Source organism: Bos mutus, chromosome 2 (assembly GCF_027580195.1).
Source record: "Bos mutus isolate GX-2022 chromosome 2, NWIPB_WYAK_1.1, whole genome shotgun sequence".
NCBI lineage: Eukaryota > Metazoa > Chordata > Mammalia > Artiodactyla > Bovidae > Bos > Bos mutus.
This window is the reverse complement of record NC_091618.1, coordinates 44,835,445-44,850,251: the sequence shown is the minus strand read 5'-3', so window position 1 is coordinate 44,850,251 and position 14,807 is coordinate 44,835,445. Positions and strand designations below refer to the sequence as shown.

Here is a 14,807-nt window from a genome sequence, read left to right as displayed (position 1 = left end):
AGAAGACAAGATGGTTTGATGACATCATTGATTCAATGGACATGAATTTGAGCAAGTTCTGGGAGATGGTGAAGGACAGGGAACCCTGGTGTGCTGCAGTCCATGGGGTCGCAAAGAGTCGGATTCAGCGGAGTGAGTGAACAACAGCAACAACAGATGTTTCCCAGAGACCTAAGGTTCAAGTTGTTACAGAACACAAATTATTAGGAAACATTAAAAATGTTACCAAGATTCCTTACAGAAATTTTTAGCTTAAAATAGGCTTGCCAGATAAAATACTTTGATTTATGAATTGGCAAGAATATACCTACTCTAAAAAATGGTTTGTCCAATTATCTGAAACTAAAATTAAGTAAGTAGTATCCTATATTTTTACTTGTTAAATCTGGCAATCCTGGCCTTACTATTTTGAAAGTGTCTTGAAGACACAAGAAATGTACTGGCAGGTGAAGAGCTTGACACCTAATAAAAAAATCAGAGTACAAGTGTGAGTAAGAATTCTGGATGCCAGTCCATCAAAGTATATAAAGTCTGTCTTTTTAAAAGGGAGTTTGCACCAACTTTCTCCAAACGGAACACTGCTATTCATTGCAGATATATATGAATGTTACAGAATAGGACTGATTTTGATACTACTAATGAAACTAGTTTAAATAAGAAGAAAGTGTCAGGCTTTTAAGATTTATGATTAGAATGAAGCACACTACTAGGAGTAAAGGAGGAAGAGCTTAGAGATTGAAGACAGTCTAGTGTCAAAATTTTTTAAACTCATTTTTGAAGTAGAATTAGTGGCTCTTGATTGAAATAACAGTGCTGTGGATGCACAACAACATAAACACATGGCATTGAGGATACGTATGACTTACTACAACTGCTTGCTCTTGTGGATAATTCTTCAATGTGTTCAATTAAAATTTTCTTACTGTACTTGTTCCTCACCTTTTGAGAATACGGCCCTTTACAAATCTCTGATGTCTTAAGATATTTTATTATAGCTATGTAAAATATTGGTTAAATAAAATTGATATTTTTTCTTTCACCTCATGTCACTAAAAAAATTCAGTTATATTTTGGTAAGAGACAGTGTTTGACATATACTGTATTACAGGCAGTGAGATCACTCAAGGAGACAATCGAAGACTGTTGGGACCAGGATGCAGAGGCTCGGCTTACTGCTCAGTGTGCTGAAGAGAGGATGGCTGAACTTATGATGATATGGGAAAGAAACAAGTCTGTGAGCCCAACAGTCAATCCAATGTCTACTGCTATGCAGAATGAGCGGTAAGACACTAAGGGTTTGGAATCCGTCTGTCAGAATTTAAATCTGATACTAGAGAACAGAAAATAAATACTATTAAAACAGTCTAAGCATACAGTGATTAACTGGTGCAGTCTAATGTCATAACTTTTCTTTCAGTATTCCTGTTCTTTTACTGAATATTTTTGTTTAATGTAAGTGCAAGATGAAATCCATAGGTTTTTATATCTAACAATACAGTAAAAGATTAGTCTTTGTTAATGCACAAAGTTCCCTACAATAATAAAGGAAAAGCATTTTCATAGTTCCAAAAGTTTTATAAGCACTTCTGCGTACTATTTTGTCTTGATTATCCTTCGTGGTTTTTATTTCTTTTTCCCCTGAATTTTGTTTGTTTAAAGCAAATAGAACTGTGAACTTGCATATGTATCTAACCATTGCTTCACTGGAAACTAGGGTTTCCAGATTCCCTATCCAGTGGTCTTTCTTTATAGAATGCTGCTACTTTTACATGAAAGCAGTTCATAAGTCTTTTTGTCTCATCATGAACTTTGTTTTATGAGACATTTCTTTATTAGAACCATGATTTTTTTTTTTAAGCTGTCTTTATTAGAACTTCTTAGAAGGGCTTTTAGAAAAAATTCTAAAACTTGAAACTTTTCAGACCATGTAATCTGTGTTTCTTCATTCTGTGTTTAGGGGATAAAGTCTTCCCACAAATTTTCATTGTATCTAAATAAAACATGTTAAAATTTTTCAGAGAAGGATTCAGAAAAGAAAGAGTAAGCAGGGAAAATTGAGATAAAAAATAACTGAATTCTTGAATCATTTTCTTTGATATTTTCTGTTCTAATTTTTCAAGAAAATTTGTATTCTGAACTATGGATCCCACATTGAGTTTACACTGCTTGTGCTTGGACTGAATTACCTTCAGGGTATAAACCTTTATTTCTGTTATTAATATATCAGCAAGTTAAGGAAGATAGAAATTAGCATTTCTAAATATAAATTTCTCACCTTACAAATACCTTGAAGATAGTCTTCTGCTTCCATCACCCCTTATCTCTGTGTTTTCTGTGTGCCTTAGTATGCTATTTGTACGTCTCATAAGAGTCAGCTACTTTTACTTTAAGTGCTTTAACTTTCCTTAACTGGGAGGAGGAAATCCTTTTTTTTTTTTTTTGATGCTTTCCTTTGCTGTGGCCATTTTTGCCTCCTGAGCCATTCAGTTGTACCCTGTGCTGCTCTTCATGTCCTGTGACTTTGGAATTTTCCTTCAAATAGTAATTCATCTCACATTCATTCTACTCTAGGGTTCATTGTATTGACTCTTTCCCTCCATCCCTCTTGTGCAATACAAAAGCTTTTCTGTTCCTCCCCTTCCTGTCATTCGCCTCATAACTTCAGCAGTTTTTCTTCATAGCAGTTTTCCTTTAGTTGTTGCTTTTCTCCTGTAATGCTTGTATCTGTTAATGTTCCCATTGTCTATATTTGATTGTTTATACTTGATTTTAAACTACCCTTCACTTTTATGTTATTTTTCTTTTCAGTTTTATTGAGATATAATTGACATGTAGCACTCTATAAATTTAACATGTGTAGAATGATCATTTGACTTACATACATAAAATGATTATTACAATGTTTAGTGAATATTCATCATTCTCATATAGATAAAAAATTAAGGAAATAGGTAAAAAACAGTTTTTCCCCTTGTAATAAGAACTCTTAGGATTTACTCTGTTAACAGTTTTCATTTTATTTTTTGTTTGTTTTATTTTTTGGCCATGTCAAGCAGTATGTGGGATCTAAGTTCCCCAATCAGGGATCAAACATGCATACCCTGCATTGGAAACTCAGACTCTTAGCCACTGTGTCACCAGGGAACTCGGTCTTAACACTTTCATATATAGCATAGAGCAGTGTTAATTGTTTGTATCCTATATATTAGATCCCTAGTACTTATTTATCTTACAACTGAAAGACCTTTGACTGCCTTTATCCCATTCCCCTTACCTGTTCCCCTCTGCCTGTGTTAACCACAGATCTTATTGCTTTTTCTGTGAGTTTTTAAAAAAATATAATTAACCTACAACATTATGTTAGTTTGTGTTATACAACATAGTGATTTGTTATTTCTGTACATTTCAAAATGATCACCAAGATAAGTCTAGTTATGGTATATCACCATACAAAGATATCACATAGTTATTTACTGTATTCCCCCCAGTGTGCATTTCATACCTATGACTCATTTATTCTGAAAGTAGAATTTTATACCTCTTCGTCTCCTTCACCTATCCTTTTCTTCCCTCCAACCCCTTCTTCTCTGGCTCCTGCCTGTTTCTTCTCTGTATCCCTGCCTGTGTTTCTGTTTAGTTTTGTTTGTTCATTTGTTTGGTTTTTTAGATTCAACATAAAAGTAAAATCATATAGTATATTTGTTCACCTATCAGTGAACAATATTGGGTTGCTTAGGTATCTTGGCCTGGTTTTTATTTTTAAAAACATAACTAGATTACAGTATGCTGCCCAAGAACCATCATTCTCAAGATGTGACAGTTACAGTGTAAAACCCTTGGTAAACTGGAGAGCGGTTCTGAGTCTTAGATTTTTTTTTTTTAATCTGAGTATCACATTCTGCCTTATACTCTAGGCTCTAGGACTTCCATTGATATGGCTCAGTCTCTACCTAGGAAGATATGTTCCTTTGCTAGAGTATGCCACTTAATGGAGCACTTTGGAACAGCCTAAAAGCTTGTATTCTTTTTACCATTTGGAACTTAATTGGTAATATATTTGTTGAGTAGCCACTGTGTATCTAGAATTACAGAAACACAAAAGACAAGTGTCTTGGTTCCTTCTTTCATGGACATTTATGTCTAATTGAGCAAATATACAATTCATAAAGACATATTTGCTAACATTACAAAACTATAGGGGAAATTTTTTAAAATTAATAACTCTTATAAACTAAAATAATGAGAATCTATAAAAATCATATAGATCCCTATCAGTTTTCTGATAGGCTTAAATGGCATTAAACTAGCCTGTAACAAATTATTAGTTCATATTTGTCAATACTGGATTAACATTTGGTTAGAATTTTTAAATAGCTTCAAGAATTAACGTGGGTTAGGAATAAAAGAGAGGGCAGTTTGTACTTTAAAAATCAGAGTTGTTAAACTTGAAGAGTCACTTTGTCATAAATGTATTCTCAATGTGACACTTTTTTCTTTCTTTAAGCAACCTGTCACACAATAGGCGTGTGCCAAAGATTGGCCCTTATCCAGATTATTCTTCTTCCTCATACATTGAAGATTCTATTCATCACACTGACAGCATTGTGAAGAACATTTCCTCTGAGCATTCGATGTCCAGCACACCTTTGACTATAGGGGAAAAGAACCGAAACTCAATTAACTATGAACGGCAGCAAGCACAAGCTCGAATCCCCAGCCCTGAAACAAGTGTCACCAGCTTGTCTACCAACACCACAACCACAAACACCACTGGCCTCACTCCAAGTACCGGCATGACCACTATATCCGAGGTGCCATACCCAGATGAAACAAGTCTGCATGCCACCAATGTTTCACAGCCAGTCGGGCCAACCCCTGTCTGCTTACAACTGACCGAAGAAGACTTGGAGACCAACAAGCTGGACCCAAAAGAAGTCGATAAAAATCTCAAGGAAAGTTCTGATGAGAATCTCATGGAGCATTCTCTTAAACAATTCAGTGGGCCAGACCCACTGAGCAGTACCAGTTCTAGCTTGCTTTACCCACTTATAAAGCTTGCAGTTGAAGTGACTGGGCAGCAGGACTTCACACAGGCTGCAAATGGCCAAGCATGTTTAATTCCTGATGTCCCACCTGCTCAGATCTATCCTCTCCCCAAGCAACAGAACCTTCCTAAGAGACCTACTAGTTTGCCTTTAAACACCAAAAATTCGACAAAGGAGCCCAGGCTGAAATTTGGCAGCAAGCACAAATCAAACTTGAAACAAGTAGAAACTGGAGTTGCCAAGATGAATACAATCAATGCTGCAGAACCTCATATAGTGACAGTCACTATGAATGGTGTGGCAGGTAGAAACCACAGCGTTAATTCCCATACTGCCACTACTCAGTATGCCAATGGCGTAGTACCATCTGGCCAGACAGCTAACACAGTGGCACACAGAGCCCAAGAAATGCTGCAGAATCAGTTCATTGGTGAGGACACTCGGCTGAACATTAATTCTAGTCCTGATGAGCATGAACCTTTACTGAGACGAGAGCAGCAGGCTGGCCATGATGAAGGTGTTCTGGATCGTCTTGTGGACAGGAGAGAACGGCCCCTAGAAGGCGGCCGAACTAATTCCAACAACAACAACAGCAATCCATGTTCTGAGCAAGAAGTTCTCACACAGGGTGTTCCAAGCACAGTAGCAGACCCCGGACCATCAAAGCCTAGAAGAGCACAGAGGCCTAATTCTCTGGATCTTTCAGCCACCAATGTCCTTGATGGCAACAGTTTGCAGTGTAAGTGGAGGGATTGTGTAAATGGAGGGATTTTGAGACCATTTAAATATACTTAGCTAGAAACAGATTATGTTTCAACTAGCAGTTATTTACTTTTACCACATTTGGTTGGATTTCAAAAGTAATTAGACATTTGTTTTTAAAAAGGTAATTTTTTGCTGATAATTAAAAAGTCAATGTCACAATAATCAGAATAATTACCAACTTAATGTGTATCTTATGCAGCTTATAATGCAGCTCACATACTTGCTGTACATAGTTGAGATTTTGTACTTTCTAGTTTAAAGCATCTGAGTAAAATGATAATCAATACAACTTTAGAAGCACTTTGTTGAGCATATTATACCTATTATATACACATTTAGGTTTTATCAGACTAATCTTAATAAATCTGAAAAGTACAAAGAAAATTCAGAAAAGTCACTGTAAAGAAACTACAAAGTTATTCTTGGTTTTTCATGTCAGTTTTTTCAGGAGCTGTGTGCCTGTAGCACGGTGCTATGGGGCCCTTAGCCACTTACACAAATAACCTGATGCTTGGTTTATGGCCGTTGAGGGATTATAACACAAGACAGGAGAGCTCACTAAAACAGTCATTATTGTACAAAATGACATTTCTTTTAGACTGATAGCAGTTATGAAGAAGTTGCATTTTATGTTTGTTGTCAAAGACTACAAAATGGGCTACTGGGATTAGATTGTCAAAAAATCTGTAGAATCTAGCCCCTTGCTTGAGTAGCTTGTATTGAAGAGTTGACATAAATTATAGCAAGGGTCCACATTTTTAAAATGTCTTGTCAGGTATGGGAACGGGAAGTTACTAGAAAATTTACACTCTAGTGTTTATGTCATTCTTCTGAAAAAATAATTATATTCTAGGTGCCTGCTTTGATCATGAAATAGAAAGATTAAATGCATTTTGCCAAATTAGGATTTCTACCAATAACCAAAGGATTTGAGAATATAGTTGAGAACTTGGAATTTTTTCCTCTGTTTTTGCTTTTTGAGGTTTTTCTATATTTTCTTCCTTGCCTATAGAATAATTCAACCAATTATAGAAACATCGTGCTTAAAGAATCTCAAAAATAATTTGGTAAAGTTAGAAAAATACTATCTGGCATCATAAATTTTAAGAAATGTCTGGTAGCTTCTCCTGTAGATGTTCATTTGATCTCTTTTCCATTTACAACCCTAATTTTTACTTTTTAGTAGTTTCTTTATGTATAGTTCATTTTTCTGCACTTTTATTTTCAGTAGGTGACTCAACACAAGATGGCAAATCAGGATCTGGTGAAAAGATCAAGAAACGAGTGAAAACTCCCTATTCTCTTAAGCGGTGGCGCCCTTCCACCTGGGTCATTTCCACTGAACCACTGGACTGTGAGGTCAACAACAATGGCAAAGACAGGGCAGTGCATTCCAAATCCAGCACCACTGTTTACCTTGCAGACGGAGGCACTGCCACGACGATGGTGTCTAAAGATATAGGGATGAACTGTCTGTGAAATGTTTTCAAACCTATGGAGTGAAATTATTTTTTGCATCATTTAAATGTGCAGAAGACATTAAAAGAAAAAACTGCTTTATCCTCCTGTCAGTACCCCCTCCTACCCCTGCAACAAGGACTTGCTTTAAATAGATTTCAGCTATGCAGAAAAATTTAGCTTATGCTTCCATATTTTTTAATTTTTTTTAAGTTTTGCACTTTTGTTTAGTCTCGCTGAAGTTATATTTGTCTGTTATGACCACAGAATTATATGTGTGTGTATCAAAAGTGGTCTCAAAATATTTTTTTAAGAAAAAAAAGCAGAAACAATGTATTGCTGATAATCAGTTTGGACCAGTTTCTAAAGGTCATTAAATCAGAAGCAAATTAAGACAGGTTTGACTGCAGTGGTGTCTGGTATCCATGTTTTATTTCTGGGCACAAGCTAGTTTGTATGTTGATACGTTCCTGAACGCATCATCTGTTGGACATTCTTTTCTCTGTGTTTTGTTTGAATGTGCAATAGTCTATAGGCCACAAATAAGCTTTCTCGTAAGCTCTCTTCCTAACAGAGCACACATTCTTCCAAGATATGAACATTTTCCTTCCCCACCCTCCATACTTTTGGCAGGTCAGTTCTTTGACAGTGAGTTTTTGCACAAGAGAAAGCAGCTACCTGATTTCTTGCTTTCTCTCTCCTTATGGAGAATGCAGAAACGTCTCAAAGGGCTCTAAAGAAGGAACTACCAAAACCTAATTTGAAATGCCATTTCTTTTATCCTTCCAAATCCTAAACATTTCCTTCCGGGCATTTTAATAAACATACTTGGTTTCTGGTTTTGGAAGTTCGTAAGAGCACAGAACAAAGAGCAAGTCAAATATTAGCTGTTTTCCATTTTATTTTATATATATATGTTCATGTTCCATATTCATTTATTTAAGAAGCACATTTTTATCAGAAAACTTACAGAGCTTTCCTTATGGAATTTTTAAGTAGGTAGATGGTTAACACAATGTAGTATTATAGTCTTCATTCTCTGAATATGCTGTGTTTGACATAAATAAAATTACATCGTGTTCAAAATAACTTCAAAAGTAATTCATAGTTGTGAACCTGTAGTATCTTTTTATATTTTCCCAAACGAGGCCTAGTAACTTTATCTGGAAATTATTCCTTTTCCCATGACCTAAAACACTGTGTGGAAAAATCATTCAACTGGCATGCCAAGTCCCTGTGGAAGGAAGAATTGCTGCCAAACCTATAATTTTTGAGCAGACTGAGACTTACCTCTCTCTTTTCAAAACTGTGTTTCTTCACTAATCTTATTTTCATAGTTTTTCCATTTGCCAGTTTTTATATCTTTGATATGTGAGCATCGTTTTATGATTTTACATTATATTAGAATGTACCTTTTAGTGATAACATCATGTATATTCAGATCATGTTTTTTTTTAAAGCTTCCTTTGCTTCTTTCATTACTGATAATCGTCTCTAAAACAACTTCTGCATGTTTTTTTTCTTTATAAATAAAGCACTTTATGTCAAATAAGGGCCTTTTTTATAAGCACAAATTATTTTCTATCAATTTGCAAACAATGAAGAGCTCACTTTTTCCCCAGATTCTCAGATTACTTCATAGACTTTCAGTTCTTAGATTTCTCTGGAGATAAAAAGCTCACAGGAAAACACAAATTCCTGATTGAGATTTTTATCTCCTGGACAAAGTTTTCACACTCATATTCTTCTATCTGCATCACTTAGCTAAAGACAGACTCTGTCAAAAAAAAAAAAAAGACAGACTCTGTTTCTCAATTTGCTATCCAAAATATGTATGACTTACTTGTGTATATAAGCCTTCTTTTGTTTGCCATCTATTGTGATCTTATGAAGAGAGATGTCACAGTGCTTAAACATTTATTCAGCTGGATTGATGAACACAGTTTTGAAATCTTAGAAATGACCTTATTTTGCTAGTGCCCAAGATTTCCACCTTTTGTATTTTATTGGCCCTTCTATTCATTCAGACCCTTAATATATTTTTCAGTCATCTGGCATAAAAATTTTTCATTTATTTTTTTATCTATGTAATGATTTATTTATATTTTTTCCTGTAAAATTTCCCTTGGTTCTCTTAATTTTAAATGTCTTCCAACTGCATTTCAGGATATTATTTTTAAGTAATTGTAGAATACCTTTGAGTCAAAATAAATTCTATTTCTTCTTCAATTGGAAGCATCAAAGATAAATGACCATTTGAGGTCTAACTGATCTTTTCCAGACAGAAGAAGAGTTGCCTTACATTCTACTACACTGTGTTTGGGCCAGATGATTGTAAGTTTTTCAGGATTTTTTGGTATTTAATAGTAAAATGCTCTCAAAAATTGGTATACCAAATTAAAAGAACTCCTTATAGTTTCCCATTTTATGCAGGCATGCTTAAAACAAATAATTTTCTTTCTCTATGTTTTTATTAGCAGACTCTTGGTAAAGTAGGAGAAATAGAGAGTGTAGATCATTTTAATAAATTTTAAGTTAAATTTACCTCAGACTGATTTAGAATCTGTTTGCAAATATACAAGCAAGCAAAATTACATAAAATACTCATTTGCAAACTATTTAATAATAAATGTATCTTAAATCTAATATTTAACTGTATTCAAAAATTTTTGTATGTAGAAAATCATTTGGGCTCCTTTGAATAAGAGGCCATTCATTTAATGAAAAAAATACTAAAATTCAACCTTAAAAGTATTGTAACCTTAAAAGCATCATAATAGGTAATCAAAATAATTCCCTTAACTATCATAATTGTATATCAGAACTAAGTCTTTGAAAGAACTTAATTTGAATTGAATGTAGACAAAATGATTTAATGATAGCTCCTAAAAAGTTCCCTCTTTATAAATGCATAGTTGGGGAAAAAAAATACTGGTGTAAAAAGTTATGGGAAGGCAAAGATACAAATAGTAATTGGCCATTTATTACATACTGAATGCTGCGATACAAATACATTATCTCTTTGATTCCTCATGACAACCATATGAGCATTATGGTTACCATTCCCATTTTACAATAGGGGAAACTGAAGCTAAGAGAAGCTAGCTAGTTTGCCTGAGGTCTACACCTTGTAAATGACAAAGCTGTGATTATTTTAACCTAGGCTTGCTCTCTTAACATCTCTTTCATCCACACCACACTGCCTACATGCTGTATGACAGAATGCATGATGGACTAACATTTTGTAAGAAATTTAGTCATTAAACTCCAGCACAATTGTGGCTTGAATATAAGCCAAACCAGATACCTTAATGGCTTTAGAGTTAGGAAAACATAAGAAGATGTACAGACATGTCTGTGGTGTTTGTTGCTTGAGAAATAATTACTAATTCAAGACGAAATTCAATCCCACATGTGCCATCATGAATCTTAAAATCATTTAACTTCTCTTCACTCCCGATATTCTTGTATTACAAAACTAAATGGGAAAGGCAAAGGTGAATTGTGGGAACAGAGACCTTTTCCTAAACTGATTCCATTCTTGACCTGGTGGAATTAGTTTAATGTGTCCCATCAGTCCTTGCACTTCATTTTGAAAATTTCTACTTTTAATGACTTTAGAAAATTTTACTAATCCAGAGAACTAATAGAAGAGGCTGTAGGAAGAATAGAAGGAAAATACTGTTTTTATAAAGCAATTTGTATAGCTTCCTTAGGTGTATCCACTCACTCTGGAAAATGTGTTGGTTCTGAATGTGACAATAATTAAAGGTAGGAACACTCAAATAAGTATGTGTTTCAGTGGGAATTATCACAAAATTTGGCAAGTATGTTTATTTAAAATATTTTCCATCCTGGCTTCTAAAGCCAAATGAAATTCACAAACTCTTTTTTCTTATTTATAAAAATATTTCATTGGAGGTAATTAGCTCCTAGAATATGAGATTACATTCTATTTCTTTACAACCTTTTATAAATTTATGTTAAACTTACTACCAGTTGTATGCAGGCTATTACATATCAATAACTATTCACAGATTGCTATATATATTACTCTATCTTCCAAGCTAACTTCTTAAACTTGGAATCTGTACACACATGTTGGTTGATTATCTAGATCAATTATCCTAGAAATTATGTAATTCTCGCATAGACACCCCAGGAGTCTTTCAGAGTAAGATTTTTCTAAATATTCATACCTTTTACTGTCAGTTTGCTCATCAGCAAATAAAAGTTCATTTTAACTTTTAGATTCTGAACTGTGTAAACTTTAGCCAAAACTACCTTGTGTGATCCACTCCTAGATGATAATCCTTGATTAAGTAAATCTGGCAAATCACTATTTGAACTAGTTTACACAAATATTATCAAAAGTAGGCTTTTCTACAGGTTCCCTGATTAACATACAAGAAAAGAGGAAATCCCTGGATGGCACTCTGGGTCTACTTTATTTCATTCACCTGTTAGTTTCTGTCTTACTCTGTCCCTTGTTTATCTGACTTGCAATCTTCTGTGTCTGGAAGGTTTTCTTCACATTTATTCTGCTTCCCTCCTGTTTAATTTTATATCTGTTTATCTTAACCAGCAGATAAAATAAAAAGGAGGGTGACCGACTGGTCATCCTCTCCAACATTTGTTATTCAGGATGCTTCAAGCTTCTCGACACTTAAGTCTCAGTTCTTCACACAAAATTTCTTTGGTTCCTTTGCCATTTTCTCCTCAGTTTTTACTATTTTCATACCTACTTATATTTAAGAACACCTAAAATTATGCTTTGTTATATTCAAGTTCATTACTCCATTTATGGTTAAATAGGGTAGAATTCAGAATTAAGATGTTTCCATTTGACAGTAGATCTAACCATCAGATTGTCAGCAAATAAGCACTTCAGTTTATATTATCTAACTTTTTTTTTAGTCAAATTGTGGAGTTCTGTGATTTTATACAATAGTTTATAACTAAAAAGCCATGCATACAGAATTGTATATCACTTTATTGTTATTTTTAACCTATATTGCAGCAGGCTTAACATTATGATTGAGCCACAACATTTTACATATTTCTTTGCATCAAATATTAAACACAAAATGCAAGATTAACTTTTGAAAGCAAACCCTACAACAATCAAGTATTATCTACAAACATTTTTGCAGACCACTTTTGAAATACTTGTCATTGTTTTTTGCAACATAGACTGGACTATAACAACTTTCATTTAACTTTTAAGTGGTTAAAATTGAGTGTTGTACATATAAAGAAAAGGTTTATCTCATGGCTGGTAACATTGGAAAAGTAAATATTTAAGAATTTATGCTGTGTATTAAAATTATGCCCCAAATAAATATATCTTGAAAATTCTAATTCCGTTATTACTGTGATATCCATCGTGTTACTATTAAATGTTATAAAATTATTTTTTTTAACTTAATTTGAGACCCAGATTTTAAAATCTGGGTAAGAGACAAAGAATCTTATCACCGATTAGCACGTCCAGTTTATGACAATATTAAGCAAATTACTGTATTTTAAACTGCAACTTGTTTTTGTCATTAATGTTTTAAAAGGCAACATGTAGGTTTTTTTCCATTTTATTTGTACTTTAAGATTTCAAAACCATCTTCCTGTTTTAGACTCACTCTATAGACATAATATTACTTAAAAACTCAGGGTCTCTTTCATCCCTTTGCACATTGAAAAACTTCAATTGATAGCAAACAAGCAATTAGATACAGTTGAATATTTAAGTTTTTGTTACACACAGAGTTCATTTAATGTTTCATCTTACGATTTGACTTAACTTTACATAGATACCAAATTTCATTAATTGTAAAAACTTGCCCAGTTTTATAATTACTGAATAGAGGGAAATGACTCAACTAATTCGCTACATGTTACAGCATATGTAGGCCTTAGAGTTGAAGCACAGTCTTCAACCCGTTTCTGTTGTTTGGTTAAATAGTTATACATGAGACAGTTCATTTCGTTTCATTTTTTAATGGGGGAGTTTGGTAAAGTAGTTCCTCAGAAATAAAATTTTTCAAGAGGTAATTTAACATTATTAAACTGTCTTCAAAAGTGAACTAGTGAGTTTATAGCTTTAGTAATAGCTTGGATGGTTTTGAGAAGGTAACCTACGGTAACCTATTTATCACATCATCACATCCAAATAGAATTTTTCTTCCAGACAAGTTCAAACTCCAAATTAGTAAGCTGTATATTTAAAATCCTTGCAGTGAAGTTACTTGTAACAAGTCTCTTGTCTCAGGCTCTCCACCTTATTACCAACCCTCTGAAATGTGATAGGGAAACACATTTTTAAAGCTTAACAGTAAGAAAACTGAAATACTAATAAAAGATGAACTTCAAAGATAAGTCCTGGTTTAATGCTAAATCGCTTAGAGTCTGTGGCTTTTCTTTTTCTGGTCACATTTATTTATTTAAGCAGTTTTTGTATGCCTTGTCATGTTTCCATAGAGATCATATTGTATAAGTGTTTGTATAAGCTGGAATCATCATTAATTTTCTGTTGATAATTTTTCAGATGAAGATAAGTGGATAATTGTAAAATACACTAACTCTTAGGGTGTTGTAGTAGCTGAAACATGGAAATGTGTAGCCACCGTGCTTTTTTAAATGGACAGGAGAAACATAAGCTACAGAGTATTCATTTCTGAGGATGCTTTTCTCTAATGAGAAAGGCTGAAAAATATTGGCAATTCCTCAGAACCCTCTTTCTTGTTAACGGGTATCTCTTGTTGGTGTGTTTTGCTCTTACATTACCAATAGAATATCATATATGAATTTATGAATAATTGCTTTCAGTTATTTTGCTTTTGTATAAGCCGTCTGAGACCTTGCTATGCTGTGTAAGTTGTGTTTGATGGATCGGTGTGAGTATGAAATAAAGCAAATCACTTTTCTTTTGTATTATCTATGGATGCCACTATGAAAGCTGACATTAAGCCACTAAAGAGTTTTCTATGAATAATTGTAAGTAAATGCTTTGATATATATAAACCTAAATAAAAAGATTGTATTGATACAGAGACATTCGAGAAGGAGATTTTAAGGGAGTTCTTTAGGTTTAAAAAAGGCTTGCTGTAAAATGGTGCATTATTCCATTTATTAAAGATCATATTAATGACAACAGTGATTGTATCTTGATTTTATGAGGTTATCAACAAATATGATTGTTAGTATGATATTTTAGGTATTTTGCATCAGAATAGCAATTGTTTGATATAGTATGACTTTCATTACTCAGTATGATACATCAAAACAAAAATCAACTAACATTAGAATAATAGTTGCACACTCACTGTATGCCAGGTATGGTGTTATTTATTTTATGTATGTTGGTAATTCTTATAGCAGTTCTACAAAATGCATATTACTATTAACATTTTATATATAAAAAATGACTCAGAGAAGTCAAAGCCACAGACCTTGCCCAAAGTCACAGACCTTGTAAAGATGAGATTCTAATGTATTTTCCATTTTGCTTTGAACTATATAGTTTTCAGTTTCTGCTTATAGAAA

The 14,807-nt window shown here is 33.7% G+C and overlaps 1 protein-coding gene across 1 annotated transcript in view; it reads left to right on the top strand.

Annotated features, from left to right (window-relative positions):
* BMPR2 (bone morphogenetic protein receptor type 2) overlaps positions 1–14,415 on the top strand; it is a 151,743-nt gene extending 137,328 nt beyond the window's left edge. The window contains exons 11-13 of the mRNA XM_005904256.3: positions 1,109–1,281; positions 4,505–5,784; positions 7,039–14,415. Coding sequence (XP_005904318.2) covers positions 1,109–1,281; positions 4,505–5,784; positions 7,039–7,289 — 1,704 coding nt within the window. The 3' untranslated portion in view covers positions 7,290–14,415. The remainder of the gene's footprint in view (positions 1–1,108; positions 1,282–4,504; positions 5,785–7,038) is intronic.
* Positions 14,416–14,807: the final 392 nt, after the last annotated feature.